Source organism: Micropterus salmoides, unplaced genomic scaffold (genome assembly GCF_014851395.1).
Source record: "Micropterus salmoides isolate LMB-PRFRI ecotype aquatic unplaced genomic scaffold, ASM1485139v1 Ms_hic_scaffold_19, whole genome shotgun sequence".
NCBI classification, from domain to species: Eukaryota; Metazoa; Chordata; class Actinopteri; order Centrarchiformes; family Centrarchidae; genus Micropterus; species Micropterus salmoides.
The window spans coordinates 653158-670499 of NW_024041039.1; the positions used below are offsets into that span (position 1 = coordinate 653158).

Sequence of the window (17342 nt, forward strand, 5' to 3'; positions counted from 1 at the left end):
GATGAGAACAGACAGCAACACAGGAGTAATTATGAACAGGCACATTCGTGGAAACCTCCTTCAGACAGACAGGGATCCGGCAGGCAGCACGGAGTGGGTACCTACAGATACAGAGTTACTCCACAACACACCTGAGGACAGGTAAGTAGTCCTTACCTTGGTACTGAGCATGTGCAGCTCCCAACCAAGATCTACTAGAAGTGAGATGCTTCAACACGCAGAGTGAAAAGAGGAGCTGCAGCAGAGATCTGGTGTAAACCTGCTCTGCTCCAAATCAAATGAGGAACCTGAAAATGAGCTCAACACGACCTCTTCAGGTAAAGAAGTAAGAAGTCTGGTTTACATTTACCTTTCCATCATTTCTAAAGCGTTCATCGAGGATGAAACCTGTTTGTTTCCCTCCTGCAGAAGTCAGCCGGCGTCGGAGCGATGAGAGCAGAGCGGTTAGTAAAACCCCTCCAGGAGGGACGTGGTGAAGTTTCTCCTGAGAAGAAAAGCTACAGAAACACTGACTCTGAGAAACACCACCAGCAAGGAGCAGAAGAAGTCAGAGAAGGTCAAAGTTTATTAAAACCATTTATTCAGGCTTCAGGCAGCTGACCGGGTGGACAGAGGTCAAAGGTCACAGGAAGCCTCATCAAACAGACTTCAGTGGAAAGAAAGACGTGTTTGCTGTTAAAGAGGAGGATGAAGATAAATTTCTCCTCAGCTGTGAAACTCATCAACCAGTTCAGAACTGAATCAAATAAAGACGAAGATGTTGATGGACGGACGTCTGGCCTCAGTTTCCCTCTAGAAAACATCGTTGGTGGAGGAGTCTGGATCTGCTGCTGCGCTAACCTCCTCCTCCTCCTCCTCCTCCTCCTCCTCCTCCTCCTCCTCCTCCGGTCTGATGGAGGGCAGATGAACATCCATCCTCCTGGTTCCAGCTGGAGAAACAAACACAACTCATCAGTCCCAGTTTATCAGACTGCATTTCCTGTGTTTCCTCCTTCAGACGTCTCTTCACTTCTTCACAGGTTACCTCACAGCGCTTCACATCAGATTACAATAAATAACGTCTCCAGAAGACATGAAATATGTGTTAGTTTGTTTTACAGGATTACAGTCTGCTGATCTGCTGAACTCTTTGTTTTTAGCTTACTCAGGTTTTATTTGTTAGTTCAGAGCTTTTATTCCTTTTTGTCTGAAGCTGAATGAACTCTTTGATCCGGATCATCTGCATCCTAACCCAACAGGATCCCGTCTGTCAGCCATTAAACGAACCAAATGTTACAGACAGGAAATGGTGCAAATCCAAACTGCAGATCCATGAAATCCATCTCTTCTTTAACTAGAACTCGGCTGCTGTTTGAAACTTGCCTGAACTTCTGAAGAGTCTTTTTTCCAGAGTAAAGTTGATGAAATCTCAGTTACTAACAGCATGTGGAAAGACTAGAAACGAAGAGAAGGGAACTGAACAGTGAAACTGACACTAGAGAATCTCTTCCACGTGCTGCTCAGCCGGCTGAAAAACATCATCTAGATGCTCCATGATGACGACATGAGTCCTGCTGTTATTGGACCTTTGGCGCTGCTGATCCTAACGTATTCCTACACACACGTGGTCATGGGGTTGGATTTTCAGGTTTGGTTATCAAGTGACTCAGATCATTGGGGCACTGGAAACTACAACACCAACGATCTTGACCTGTGGTGTCCCCCAGGGGCTGATTTTAGGACCCTTATTATTTACTTTGGGCCCCTGGAGTCTCTTTGTCAGAGTGTGACAACCTGCAATTATCACCAGGTTTCACCACCGGCGGAAAACCCCGGAAACGGCCATTTTGATTCAACACACACTGATTTGTTAAATCTCCTGCCTTAAAAATGTCAGTGTGTTGGAAGGAGAGCGACGGAGAGGAGCAGTGAAAAATCGGCCGGGGCAACACACTCTTTGGACAGTCAGACTAGAGGAGAAAGTAAGGTAGTTAATCCTTTGCCTACTGTTCTTCATCCGTGACTATCGGACGCCAATCCTCACTTCGCCGTGCAAAGTTGTTGCGGTAGCCGGTAAAACATTCTCCACCCAGCAGCAAAACCCCGGACTGGATTCTTGGACTGACTGGACTCCGTGACTTATCAAACTCTTTACTATGACGTTTTGTTTTGTGGCTGCAAAACTGAACCAGCTTTATTTTGGTTATTTATTCTCGCCATCAGCACCGAACTGAACTTATTTTGTGTTTTTTGAAATGAACTGCAACTAATTTGTGTTTCTGAGATTGGTTGGTTTAAGTGTGCAGAACACCCCAAGTGGAACTTTGAGTTGGATTGTGCTTTACTTTGTGTTTTTGTGTGAAATCCTTAAATACACCAATGTTTTGTTTGCGCTAAGCTTTTGAGTTGTGGTGGTTCTTTCTTTTATGGTCATTCAATGGAGGGAGTACGTTCTTTTAAGAGGTGCATCCTTTGTGACATTTGATTTAAAAACCGTTGGCAACCAGGAGAGAGACCTGGCTGGCACCCCGAACAATAATAATTTAAACTGTGCAAATCAAACTGTTACAAGAGCACTGACCAAATGAACAGGACACAGTAAAATCTCAGACACAAACAGAGCTTTTGGAAAAACATGACTTAGAAAAACTCGACCCTCGCTGGCAGATGATGAAACCTCTTTGTAAACACAGCAGTTGGTTTCAGGTGAAAGTGTCGGTCATCCAGGCAGCAGAAGTTTGATCTTATCTCTGTTCAACACTGAGGAAGTTCAACATTTCAACACACTGATCACAGTTTGTCTTCATCACTTAAAGGGACTATATGTAAGTTTTTCAATGAAATTAATGAAATGTTCATTGTCTTATTGTCAGTGGGCTCAAAACTCACTCACAAGAAGGAAACTACCAAGAAACATTCTAGATTCTAAGGAGACACGGTTTAATAAACATAAATCATAAAGTCACATGGCAACTTATTAGCACATTTTAACAAATCTCCCTTCACCCTCATGCATCATGGGAATTCTGAGGGAGGGGCGTGTGCACAGCGGTTTATTTACGCCTCTCGTTTCAGCAGTGCAGCTGGCCCTCGTTAATGACTTGTTTTTAATTGTCCTTTTTGTGCTTCTACTACATTCTTCAAAGCTCTCACGCTTTTGTTTCTCGTCTTGACGGGAGCATCTAGCAACTACCACAGGAAGCATTTCAGAATAAGAGCGTTTTACCTGCCGGACTTTGCTGACATGTTTAGATTTAGTTGATTTGGTGATTAGTGCTTTTTGTGCTTCTACTGATTAAGTAGCTACGTAGTAAAATGTTTTTTTTTGTCTGATTTAACTGTGTTTATTGTGGATATATGATCTGAAGTCTGTAACAGGTATTTTATTTTGAAATTGACCAAATTCTCTGCCGTTTCTGTGTCTGACTTCCTGCCTGGTTCATCTGCGCTGTGGTGCTGGACGCTGGGACGCTTCTTGGACGCACTGCAGAGCTTCTGGTGTGAACACAAAGCTGCACCGGCAGCAGTGAAGCAGACAGACTGTGGACTTTCAGAGTGAGTCTGGGGTCATGCAGGTGGGCCCACGATGAAGCTGCACTCCCACTGCTGACAGTCTAGCTCCGCCCCCGAATATAATGCTACCTTTCTGAGTAATACTGTTAGGAGTTCAGAGGGTTTGAGCAACACGGTGACATGTTGGCAGCTGGGCAAAATGATTTTCAGAGGTCTGGTTGTCTGTAATGTATGCAGCATCGCTGAGCCCGACACTAATTCGCCGTGGGAACAACATCGTATTCAGAGTCTGGGTTTGAAACTGCTGAAACCAGCCCTCTGACCTCTAAAACCAGCCCTCTGACCTCTAAAACCAGGCCTCTGACCTTTGAAATAAGGCCTCTGAACTTTGATCTCTAAAACCAGGCCTCTGATCTCTGAAACCAGCCCTCTGACCTCTAAAACCAGCCCTCTGACCTCTAAAACCAGGCCTCTGACTTCTGATCTCTAAAACCAGCCCTCTGACCTCTAAAACCAGGCCTCTGACTTCTGATCTCTAAAACCAGCCCTCTGACCTCTAAAACCAGGCCTCTGACCTTTGAAATAAGGCCTCTGAACTTTGATCTCTAAAACCAGCCCTCTGACCTCTAAAACCAGGCCTCTGACCTCTAAAACCAGGCTTCTGACCTTTGAAATAAGGCCTCTGAACTTTGATCTCTAAAACCAGGCCTCTGATCTCTGAAACCAGCCCTCTGACCTCTAAAACCAGCCCTCTGACCTCTAAAACCAGGCCTCTGACTTCTGATCTCTAAAACCAGCCCTCTGACCTCTAAAACCAGGCCTCTGACTTCTGATCTCTAAAACCAGCCCTCTGACCTCTAAAACCAGGCCTCTGACTTCTGACCTCTAAAACCAGGCCTCTGACCTCTGAAACCAGGCCTCTGACCTCTAAAACCAGCCCTCTGACCTCTAAAACCAGGCCTCTGACCTCTAAAACCAGGCCTCTGACCTCTAAAACCAGCCCTCTGACCTCTAAAACCAGGCCTCTGACCTCTAAAACCAGGCCTCTGACCTTTGAAATAAGGCCTCTGAACTTTGATCTCTAAAACCAGGCCTCTGATCTCTGAAACCAGCCCTCTGACCTCTGAAACCAGCCCTCTGACCTCTAAAACCAGGCTTCTGACCTTTGAAATAAGGCCTCTGAACTTTGATCTCTAAAACCAGGCCTCTGATCTCTGAAACCAGCCCTCTGAACTTTGATCTCTAAAACCAGCCCTCTGACCTCTAAAACCAGCCCTCTGACCTCTAAAACCAGGCCTCTGACCTCTAAAACCAGGCTTCTGACCTTTGAAATAAGGCCTCTGAACTTTGATCTCTAAAACCAGGCCTCTGACCTCTAAAACCAGGCTTCTGACCTTTGAAATAAGGCCTCTGAACTTTGATCTCTAAAACCAGGCCTCTGATCTCTGAAACCAGCCCTCTGACCTCTAAAACCAGGCCTCTGACTTCTGATCTCTAAAACCAGGCCTCTGACCTCTGAAACCAGGCCTCTGACCTCTGAAACCAGTCCCCAGACCTCTGAAACCAGGCCTCTGACCTCTGAAACCAGTCCCCAGACCTCTGAAACCAGTCCCCAGACCTCTGAAACCAGGTCTCTGACGTTTGACCCTCGCTGGCAGATGATGAAACCTCTTTGTAAACACAGCAGTTGGTTTCAGGTGAAAGTGTCGGTCATCCAGGCAGCAGAAGTTTGATCTTATCTCTGTTCAACACAACACAAGTTCAACATTTCAACACACTGATCACAGTTTGTCTTCATCACCTTAAGGGGGCTATATGTAAGTTTTTCAATGAAAATCATTAAATGTTTATTGTCTTATTGTCAGTGGGCTCAAAACCCACTTAGAAATGAAGCCCACGCCTGTTTTCTCTGTTGCTTCCATCAGACACTATTCTGCTTTAAATGTGAGGTCTCCGGGTCGGATTCAGCCCTGTTCGCGCTCCCGAGCGCTCAGACTACTGCTTTTTGTGCTTCTACTGATTAAGTAGCTACGTAGTAAAAATGTTTTTTTTTGTCTGATTTAACTGTGTTTATTGTGGATATATGATCTGAAGTCTGTAACAGGTATTTTATTTTGAAATTGACCAAATTCTCTGCCGTTTCTGTGTCTGACTTCCTGCCTGGTTCATCTGCGCTGTGGTGCTGGACGCTGGGACGCTTCTTGGACGCACTGCAGAGCTTCTGGTGTGAACACAAAGCTGCACCGGCAGCAGTGAAGCAGACAGACTGTGGACTTTCAGAGTGAGTCTGGGGTCATGCAGGTGGGCCCACGATGAAGCTGCACTCCCACTGCTGACAGTCTAGCTCCGCCCCCGAATATAATGCTACCTTTCTGAGTAATACTGTTAGGAGTTCAGAGGGTTTGAGCAACACGGTGACATGTTGGCAGCTGGGCAAAATGATTTTCAGAGGTCTGGTTGTCTGTAATGTATGCAGCATCGCTGAGCCCGACACTAATTCGCCGTGGGAACAACATCGTATTCAGAGTCTGGGTTTGAAACTGCTGAAACCAGCCCTCTGACCTCTAAAACCAGCCCTCTGACCTCTAAAACCAGCCCTCTGACCTCTAAAACCAGGCCTCTGACCTCTAAAACCAGGCCTCTGACCTTTGAAATAAGGCCTCTGAACTTTGATCTCTAAAACCAGCCCTCTGACCTCTAAAACCAGGCTTCTGACCTTTGAAATAAGGCCTCTGAACTTTGATCTCTAAAACCAGGCCTCTGATCTCTGAAACCAGCCCTCTGACCTCTAAAACCAGGCCTCTGACTTCTGATCTCTAAAACCAGCCCTCTGACCTCTAAAACCAGGCCTCTGACTTCTGATCTCTAAAACCAGCCCTCTGACCTCTAAAACCAGGCCTTTGACCTCTGAAACCAGGCCTCTGACCTCTGAAACCAGGCCTCTGACCTCTAAAACCAGCCCTCTGACCTCTAAAACCAGCCCTCTGACCTCTAAAACCAGGCCTTTGACCTCTGAAACCAGGCCTCTGACCTCTGAAACCAGGCCTCTGACCTCTAAAACCAGGCCTCTGACCTCTGAAACCAGGCCTCTGACCTCTGAAACCAGGCCTCTGACCTCTGAAACCAGGCCTCTGACCTCTGATCTCTGAAACCAGGCCTCTGACCTCTGAAACCAGGCCTCTGACCTCTGAAACCAGGCCTCTGACCTCTGATCTCTGAAACCAGGCCTCTGATCTCTGAAACCAGGCCTCTGACCTCTGAAACCAGCCCTCTGACCTCTGAAACCAGCCCTCTGACCTCTGAAACCAGTCATCTGACCTCTGAAACCAGGCCTCTGACCTCTGAAACCAGCCCTCTGACCTCTGAAACCAGCCCTCTGACCTCTGAAACCAGCTCTCTGACCTCTGAAACCAGCCCTCTGACCTCTGAAACCAGCCCTCTGACCTCTGAAACCAGGCCTCTGACCTCTGAAACCAGCCCTCTGACCTCTGAAACCAGCCCTCTGACCTCTGAAACCAGGTCTCTGACCTCTGAAACCAGCCCTCTGACCTCTGAAACCAGCCCTCTGACCTCTGAAACCAGGCCTCTGACCTCTGAAACCAGCCCTCTGACCTCTGAAACCAGGCCTCTGACCTCTGATCTCTGAAACCAGGCCTCTGACCTCTGAAACCAGCCCTCTGACCTCTAAAACCAGGCCTCTGACCTCTGAAACCAGCCCTCTGACCTCTGAAACCAGCCCTCTGACCTCTGAAACCAGGTCTCTGACCTCTGAAACCAGCCCTCTGACCTCTGATCTCTGAAACCAGGCCTCTGACATCTGAAACCAGCCCTCTGACCTCTAAAACCAGGCCTCTGACCTCTGACATCTGAAACCAGGCCTCTGACATCTGAAACCAGTCCTCTGACCTCTGAAACCAGTCCTCTGACCTCTGAAACCAGGTCTCTGACCTCTGAAACCAGCCCTCTGACCTCTGACCTCTGAAACCAGGCCTCTGACCTCTAAAACCAGGCCTCTGACCTCTAAAACCAGGCCTCTGACCTCTAAAACCAGGCCTCTGACCTTTGAAATAAGGCCTCTGAACTTTGATCTCTAAAACCAGCCCTCTGACCTCTAAAACCAGCCCTCTGACCTCTAAAACCAGGCCTCTGACCTCTAAAACCAGGCTTCTGACCTTTGAAATAAGGCCTCTGAACTTTGATCTCTAAAACCAGGCCTCTGAACTTTGATCTCTAAAACCAGGCCTCTGATCTCTGAAACCAGCCCTCTGACCTCTAAAACCAGCCCTCTGACCTCTAAAACCAGGCCTCTGACTTCTGATCTCTAAAACCAGCCCTCTGACCTCTAAAACCAGGCCTCTGACTTCTGATCTCTAAAACCAGCCCTCTGACCTCTAAAACCAGGCCTCTGACTTCTGATCTCTAAAACCAGCCCTCTGACCTCTAAAACCAGGCCTCTGACTTCTGATCTCTAAAACCAGCCCTCTGACCTCTAAAACCAGCCCTCTGACCTCTGAAACCAGCCCTCTGACCTCTGAAACCAGGTCTCTGACCTCTGAAACCAGCCCTCTGACCTCTGATCTCTGAAACCAGCCCTCTGACCTCTGAAACCAGCCCTCTGACCTCTAAAACCAGGCCTCTGACCTTTGAAATAAGGCCTCTGAACTTTGATCTCTAAAACCAGGCCTCTGATCTCTGAAACCAGGCCTCTGACCTCTAAAACCAGCCCTCTGACCTCTAAAACCAGGCCTCTGACCTCTAAAACCAGCCCTCTGACCTCTAAAACCAGGCCTCTGACCTTTGAAATAAGGCCTCTGAACTTTGATCTCTAAAACCAGCCCTCTGACCTCTAAAACCAGGCTTCTGACCTTTGAAATAAGGCCTCTGAACTTTGATCTCTAAAACCAGGCCTCTGATCTCTGAAACCAGCCCTCTGACCTCTAAAACCAGCCCTCTGACCTCTAAAACCAGGCCTCTGACTTCTGATCTCTAAAACCAGCCCTCTGACCTCTAAAACCAGGCCTCTGACTTCTGATCTCTAAAACCAGCCCTCTGACCTCTGAAACCAGCCCTCTGACCTCTGAAACCAGGTCTCTGACCTCTGAAACCAGCCCTCTGACCTCTGATCTCTGAAACCAGCCCTCTGACCTCTGAAACCAGCCCTCTGACCTCTAAAACCAGGCTTCTGACCTTTGAAATAAGGCCTCTGAACTTTGATCTCTAAAACCAGGCCTCTGATCTCTGAAACCAGGCCTCTGACCTCTAAAACCAGCCCTCTGACCTCTAAAACCAGGCCTCTGACCTCTAAAACCAGGCCTCTGACCTTTGAAATAAGGCCTCTGAACTTTGATCTCTAAAACCAGCCCTCTGACCTCTAAAACCAGGCTTCTGACCTTTGAAATAAGGCCTCTGAACTTTGATCTCTAAAACCAGGCCTCTGATCTCTGAAACCAGCCCTCTGACCTCTAAAACCAGCCCTCTGACCTCTAAAACCAGGCCTCTGACTTCTGATCTCTAAAACCAGCCCTCTGACCTCTAAAACCAGGCCTTTGACCTCTTAAACCAGGCCTCTGACCTCTGAAACCAGGCCTCTGACCTCTAAAACCAGGCCTCTGAACTCTGAAACCAGGCCTCTGACCTCTGAAACCAGGCCTCTGACCTCTGAAACCAGGCCTCTGACCTCTGATCTCTGAAACCAGGCCTCTGACCTCTGATCTCTGAAACCAGGCCTCTGATCTCTGAAACCAGGCCTCTGACCTCTTAAACCAGCCCCTGACCTCTAAAACCAGGCCTCTGAACTCTGAAACCAGGCCTCTGACCTCTGAAACCAGGCCTCTGACCTCTGAAACCAGGCCTCTGACCTCTGATCTCTGAAACCAGGCCTCTGACCTCTGATCTCTGAAACCAGGCCTCTGACCTCTGAAACCAGCCTCTGACCTCTGAAACCAGCCCTCTGACCTCTGAAACCAGGCCTCTGACCTCTGAAACCAGCCCTCTGACCTCTGATCTCTGAAACCAGGCCTCTGACCTCTGAAACCAGCCCTCTGACCTCTGAAACCAGGTCTCTGACTTCTGAAACCAGCCCTCTGACCTCTGATCTCTGAAACCAGGCCTCTGACCTCTGAAACCAGCCCTCTGACCTCTAAAACCAGGCCTCTGACCTCTGACCTCTGAAACCAGCCCTCTGACCTCTGATCTCTGAAACCAGGCCTCTGACCTCTGAAACCAGCCCTCTGACCTCTAAAACCAGGCCTCTGATCTCTGAAACCAGCCCTCTGACCTCTAAAACCAGGCCTCTGACTTCTGATCTCTAAAACCAGCCTCTGACCTCTAAAACCAGGCCTCTGACTTCTGATCTCTAAAACCAGCCCTCTGACCTCTAAAACCAGGCCTTTGACCTCTGAAACCAGGCCTCTGACCTCTGAAACCAGGCCTCTGACCTCTAAAACCAGGCCTCTGACCTCTGAAACCAGGCCTCTGACCTCTGAAACCAGCCTCTGACCTCTGAAACCAGCCTCTGACCTCTGAAACCAGGCCTCTGACCTCTGATCTCTGAAACCAGGCCTCTGACCTCTGAAACCAGGCCTCTGACCTCTGAAACCAGGCCTCTGACCTCTGATCTCTGAAACCAGGCCTCTGATCTCTGAAACCAGGCCTCTGACCTCTGAAACCAGCCCTCTGACCTCTGAAACCAGCCCTCTGACCTCTGAAACCAGCCCTCTGACCTCTGAAACCAGTCATCTGACCTCTGAAACCAGGCCTCTGACCTCTGAAACCAGCCCTCTGACCTCTGAAACCAGCCCTCTGACCTCTGAAACCAGCCCTCTGACCTCTGAAACCAGCCCTCTGACCTCTGAAACCAGGTCTCTGACCTCTGAAACCAGCCCTCTGACCTCTGAAACCAGCCCTCTGACCTCTGAAACCAGCCCTCTGACCTCTGAAACCAGGCCTCTGACCTCTGATCTCTGAAACCAGGCCTCTGACCTCTGAAACCAGCCCTCTGACCTCTAAAACCAGGCCTCTGACCTCTGAAACCAGCCCTCTGACCTCTGAAACCAGCCCTCTGACCTCTGAAACCAGGTCTCTGACCTCTGAAACCAGCCCTCTGACCTCTGATCTCTGAAACCAGGCCTCTGACCTCTGAAACCAGCCCTCTGACCTCTAAAACCAGGCCTCTGACCTCTGACATCTGAAACCAGGCCTCTGACATCTGAAACCAGTCCTCTGACCTCTGAAACCAGTCCTCTGACCTCTGAAACCAGGTCTCTGACCTCTAAAACCAGGCCTCTGACCTCTGACCTCTAAAACCAGGCCTCTGACCTCTAAAACCAGCCCTCTGACCTCTAAAACCAGGCCTCTGACCTCTAAAACCAGGCTTCTGACCTTTGAAATAAGGCCTCTGAACTTTGATCTCTAAAACCAGGCCTCTGATCTCTGAAACCAGCCCTCTGACCTCTAAAACCAGCCCTCTGACCTCTAAAACCAGGCCTCTGACTTCTGATCTCTAAAACCAGCCCTCTGACCTCTAAAACCAGGCCTCTGACTTCTGATCTCTAAAACCAGCCCTCTGACCTCTAAAACCAGCCCTCTGACCTCTAAAACCAGGCCTCTGACTTCTGATCTCTAAAACCAGCCCTCTGACCTCTAAAACCAGCCCTCTGACCTCTGAAACCAGCCCTCTGACCTCTGAAACCAGGTCTCTGACCTCTGAAACCAGCCCTCTGACCTCTGATCTCTGAAACCAGCCCTCTGACCTCTGAAACCAGCCCTCTGACCTCTAAAACCAGGCCTCTGACCTCTAAAACCAGCCCTCTGACCTCTAAAACCAGGCCTCTGACCTTTGAAATAAGGCCTCTGAACTTTGATCTCTAAAACCAGGCCTCTGATCTCTGAAACCAGGCCTCTGACCTCTAAAACCAGCCCTCTGACCTCTAAAACCAGGCCTCTGACCTCTAAAACCAGCCCTCTGACCTCTAAAACCAGGCCTCTGACCTTTGAAATAAGGCCTCTGAACTTTGATCTCTAAACCAGCCCTCTGACCTCTAAAACCAGGCTTCTGACCTTTGAAATAAGGCCTCTGAACTTTGATCTCTAAAACCAGGCCTCTGATCTCTGAAACCAGCCCTCTGACCTCTAAAACCAGCCCTCTGACCTCTAAAACCAGCCCTCTGACCTCTAAAACCAGGCCTCTGACTTCTGATCTCTAAAACCAGCCCCCTGACCTCTAAAACCAGGCCTCTGACTTCTGATCTCTAAAACCAGCCCTCTGACCTCTGAAACCAGCCCTCTGACCTCTGAAACCAGGTCTCTGACCTCTAAAACCAGGCTTCTGACCTTTGAAATAAGGCCTCTGAACTTTGATCTCTAAAACCAGGCCTCTGATCTCTGAAACCAGGCCTCTGACCTCTAAAACCAGCCCTCTGACCTCTAAAACCAGGCCTCTGACCTCTAAAACCAGCCCTCTGACCTCTAAAACCAGGCCTCTGACCTCTAAAACCAGGCCTCTGACCTTTGAAATAAGGCCTCTGAACTTGATCTCTAAAACCAGGCCTCTGATCTCTGAAACCAGCCCTCTGACCTCTAAAACCAGCCCTCTGACCTCTAAAACCAGCCCTCTGACCTCTAAAACCAGGCCTCTGACTTCTGATCTCTAAAACCAGCCCTCTGACCTCTAAAACCAGGCCTCTGACTTCTGATCTCTAAAACCAGCCCTCTGACCTCTGAAACCAGGCCTCTGACCTCTAAAACCAGGCCTCTGACCTCTGAAACCAGGCCTCTGACCTCTAAAACCAGCCCTCTGACCTCTAAAACCAGGCCTCTGACCTTTGAAATAAGGCCTCTGAACTTTGATCTCTAAAACCAGCCCTCTGACCTCTAAAACCAGGCTTCTGACCTTTGAAATAAGGCCTCTGAACTTTGATCTCTAAAACCAGGCCTCTGATCTCTGAAACCAGCCCTCTGACCTCTAAAACCAGCCCTCTGACCTCTAAAACCAGGCCTCTGACTTCTGATCTCTAAAACCAGCCCTCTGACCTCTAAAACCAGGCCTCTGACCTCTTAAACCAGGCCTCTGACCTCTGAAACCAGGCCTCTGACCTCTAAAACCAGGCCTCTGACCTCTAAAACCAGGCCTCTGACCTCTGAAACCAGGCCTCTGACCTCTGAAACCAGGCCTCTGACCTCTGAAACCAGGCCTCTGACCTCTGAAACCAGGCCTCTGACCTCTGATCTCTGAAACCAGGCCTCTGACCTCTGATCTCTGAAACCAGCCTCTGATCTCTGAAACCAGGCCTCTGACCTCTGAAACCAGCCCTCTGACCTCTGAAACCAGGTCTCTGACCTCTGAAACCAGCCCTCTGACCTCTGATCTCTGAAACCAGGCCTCTGACCTCTGAAACCAGCCCTCTGACCTCTAAAACCAGGCCTCTGACCTCTAAAACCAGGCCTCTGACTTCTGACCTCTAAAACCAGGCCTCTGACCTCTAAAACCAGGCCTCTGACTTCTGACCTCTGAAACCAGGCCTCTGACCTCTAAAACCAGGCCTCTGACCTCTAAAACCAGGCCTCTGACCTCTAAAACCAGGCCTCTGACCTTTGAAATAAGGCCTCTGAACTTTGATCTCTAAAACCAGCCCTCTGACCTCTAAACCAGCTTCTGACCTTTGAAATAAGGCCTCTGAACTTTGATCTCTAAAACCAGGCCTCTGATCTCTGAAACCAGCCCTCTGACCTCTAAAACCAGCCCTCTGACCTCTAAAACCAGGCCTCTGACTTCTGATCTCTAAAACCAGCCCTCTGACCTCTAAAACCAGGCCTTTGACCTCTTAAACCAGGCCTCTGACCTCTGAAACCAGGCCTCTGACCTCTAAAACCAGGCCTCTGAACTCTGAAACCAGGCCTCTGACCTCTGAAACCAGGCCTCTGACCTCTGAAACCAGGCCTCTGACCTCTGATCTCTGAAACCAGGCCTCTGACCTCTGATCTCTGAAACCAGGCCTCTGATCTCTGAAACCAGGCCTCTGACCTCTGAAACCAGCCCTCTGACCTCTGAAACCAGGTCTCTGACCTCTGAAACCAGCCCTCTGACCTCTGATCTCTGAAACCAGGCCTCTGACCTCTGAAACCAGCCCTCTGACCTCTAAAACCAGGCCTCTGACCTCTGAAACCAGCCCTCTGACCTCTGAAACCAGCCCTCTGACCTCTGAAACCAGCCCTCTGACCTCTGAAACCAGGTCTCTGACTTCTGAAACCAGCCCTCTGACCTCTGATCTCTGAAACCAGGCCTCTGACCTCTGAAACCAGCCCTCTGACCTCTAAAACCAGGCCTCTGACCTCTGACCTCTGAAACCAGCCCTCTGACCTCTGATCTCTGAAACCAGGCCTCTGACCTCTGAAACCAGCCCTCTGACCTCTAAAACCAGGCCTCTGATCTCTGAAACCAGCCCTCTGACCTCTAAAACCAGGCCTCTGACTTCTGATCTCTAAAACCAGCCCTCTGACCTCTAAAACCAGGCCTTTGACCTCTGAAACCAGGCCTCTGACCTCTGAAACCAGGCCTCTGACCTCTAAAACCAGGCCTCTGACCTCTGAAACCAGGCCTCTGACCTCTGAAACCAGGCCTCTGACCTCTGAAACCAGGCCTCTGACCTCTGAAACCAGGCCTCTGACCTCTGATCTCTGAAACCAGGCCTCTGACCTCTGAAACCAGGCCTCTGACCTCTGAAACCAGGCCTCTGACCTCTGATCTCTGAAACCAGGCCTCTGATCTCTGAAACCAGGCCTCTGACCTCTGAAACCAGCCCTCTGACCTCTGAAACCAGCCCTCTGACCTCTGAAACCAGTCTCTGACCTCTGAAACCAGGCCTCTGACCTCTGAAACCAGCCCTCTGACCTCTGAAACCAGCCCTCTGACCTCTGAAACCAGCCCTCTGACCTCTGAAACCAGGTCTCTGACCTCTGAAACCAGCCCTCTGACCTCTGAAACCAGCCCTCTGACCTCTGAAACCAGGCCTCTGACCTCTGATCTCTGAAACCAGGCCTCTGACCTCTGAAACCAGCCCTCTGACCTCTAAAACCAGGCCTCTGACCTCTGAAACCAGCCCTCTGACCTCTGAAACCAGCCCTCTGACCTCTGAAACCAGGCCTCTGACCTCTGAAACCAGCCCTCTGACCTCTGATCTCTGAAACCAGGCCTCTGACCTCTGAAACCAGCCCTCTGACCTCTAAAACCAGGCCTCTGACCTCTGACATCTGAAACCAGGCCTCTGACATCTGAAACCAGTCCTCTGACCTCTGAAACCAGTCCTCTGACCTCTGAAACCAGGTCTCTGACCTCTAAAACCAGCCTCTGACCTCTGACCTCTAAAACCAGGCCTCTGACCTCTGAAACCAGCCTCTGACCTCTAAACCAGGCCTCTGACCTCTAAAACCAGGCCTCTGACCTCTAAAACCAGGCCTCTGACCTTTGAATAAGGCCTCTGAACTTTGATCTCTAAAACCAGCCCTCTGACCTCTAAAACCAGCCCTCTGACCTCTAAAACCAGGCCTCTGACCTCTAAAACCAGCTTCTGACCTTTGAAATAAGGCCTCTGAACTTTGATCTCTAAAACCAGGCCTCTGAACTTTGATCTCTAAAACCAGGCCTCTGATCTCTGAAACCAGCCCTCTGACCTCTAAAACCAGCCCTCTGACCTCTAAAACCAGGCCTCTGACTTCTGATCTCTAAAACCAGCCCTCTGACCTCTAAAACCAGGCCTCTGACTTCTGATCTCTAAAACCAGCCCTCTGACCTCTAAAACCAGGCCTCTGACTTCTGATCTCTAAAACCAGCCCTCTGACCTCTAAAACCAGCCCTCTGACCTCTGAACCAGCCCTCTGACCTCTGAAACCAGTCTCTGACCTCTGAAACCAGCCCTCTGACCTCTGATCTCTGAAACCAGCCTCTGACCTCTGAAACCAGCCTCTGACCTCTAAAACCTCTGACCTTTGAAAATAAGGCCTCTGAACTTTGATCTCTAAAACCAGGCCTCTGATCTCTGAACCAGGCCTCTGACCTCTAAAACCAGCCCTCTGACCTCTAAAACCAGGCCTCTGACCTCTAAAACCAGCCCTCTGACCTCTAAAACCAGGCCTCTGCCTCTAAAACCAGGCCTCTGACCTTTGAAATAGGCCTCTGAACTTGATCTCTAAACCAGCCCTCTGACCTCTAAAACCAGGCCTTCTGACCTTTGAAATAAGGCCTCTGACTTTGATCTCTAAAACCAGCCTCTGATCTCTGAAACCAGGCCTCTGACCTCTAAACCAGCACCTCTGACCTCTAAAACCAGCCCTCTGACCTCTAAAACCAGCCTCTGACCTCTAAAACCAGGCCCTGACTTCTGATCTCTAAACCAGCCCTCTGACCTCTAAAACCAGGCCTCTGACTTCTGATCTCTAAACCAGCCCTCTGACCTCTGAAACCAGCCCTCTGACCTCTGAAACCAGGTCTCTGACCTCTGAACCAGCCCTCTGACCTCTGATCTCTGAAACCAGCCCTCTGACCTCTGAAACCAGCCCTCTGACCTCTAAAACCAGGCTTCTGACCTTTGAAATAAGGCCTCTGAACTTTGATCTCTAAAACCAGCCTCTGATCTCTGAAACCAGGCCTCTGACCTCTAAACCAGCCCTCTGACCTCTAAAACCAGGCCTCTGACCTCTAAAACCAGCCCTCTGACCTCTAAACCAGCCCTCTGACCTCTAAAACCAGGCCTCTGACCTTTGAAATAAGGCCTCTGAACTTTGATCTCTAAAACCAGCCCTCTGACCTCTAAACCAGGCTTCTGACCTTTGAAATAAGGCCTCTGAACTTTGATCTCTAAAACCAGGCCTCTGATCTCTGAAACCAGCCCTCTGACCTCTAAAACCAGCCCTCTGACCTCTAAACCACCCTCTGACCTCTAAAACCAGGCCTCTGACTTCTGATCTCTAAAACCAGCCCTCTGACCTCTAAAACCAGGCCTCTGACTTCTGATCTCTAAAACCAGGCCTCTGACCTCTAAAACCAGCCCTCTGACCTCTAAAACCAGGCCTCTGACTTCTGATCTCTAAAACCAGGCCTCTGACCTCTAAACCAGGCCTCTGACTTCTGACCTCTAAACCAGCCCTCTGACCTCTAAAACCAGGCCTCTGACTTCTGACCTCTAAAACCAGGCCTCTGACCTCTAAAACCAGGCCTCTGACCTCTGAAACCAGCCTCTGACCTCTAAACCAGCCCTCTGACCTCTAAAACCAGGCCCTGACCTTTGAAATAAGGCCTCTGACTTTGATCTCTAAAACCAGCCCTCTGACCTCTAAACCAGGCCTCTGACTTCTGATCTCTAAAACCAGCCCTCTGACCTCTAAAACCAGGCCTCTGACCTCTTAACCAGGCCTCTGACCTCTGAAACCAGGCCTCTGACCTCTGAACCAGGCCTCTGACCTCTGAACCAGCCCTCTGACCTCTGAAACCAGGCCTCTGACCTCTTAAACCAGCCTCTGACCTCTGAAACCAGGCCTCTGACCTCTGAAACCAGGCCTCTGACCTCTAAAACCAGGCCTCTGAACTCTGAACCAGCCTCTGACCTCTGAAACGGCCTCTGACCTCTGAAACCAGGCCTCTGACCTCGATCTCTGAACCAGCCTCTGATCTCTGAAACCAGGCCTCTGACCTCTGAAACCAGCCCTCTGACCTCTGAAACCAGGTCTCTGACCTCTGAAACCAGCCCTCTGACCTCTGACCTCTGAAACCAGCCCTCTGACCTCTAAAACCAGGCCTCTGACCTCTAAAACCAGGCTTCTGACCTTTGAAATAAGGCCTCTGAACTTTGATCTCTAAA

The 17342-nt window shown here is 49.7% G+C and overlaps 1 protein-coding gene across 7 annotated transcripts in view; it reads right to left on the reverse strand.

Annotated features, from left to right (window-relative positions):
- Nucleotides 1-547: 547 nt before the first annotated feature.
- Nucleotides 548-17342, reverse strand: part of kiaa0586 (KIAA0586 ortholog) — a 90017-nt gene continuing 73222 nt past the window's right edge. For all 7 annotated transcript variants that reach the window (XM_038728143.1, XM_038728144.1, XM_038728142.1 and 4 more), the window contains exon 28: nt 548-929. In XM_038728143.1, the coding sequence (XP_038584071.1) occupies nt 793-929 (137 nt within the window). In that variant the 3' untranslated portion in view covers nt 548-792. The remainder of the gene's footprint in view (nt 930-17342) is intronic.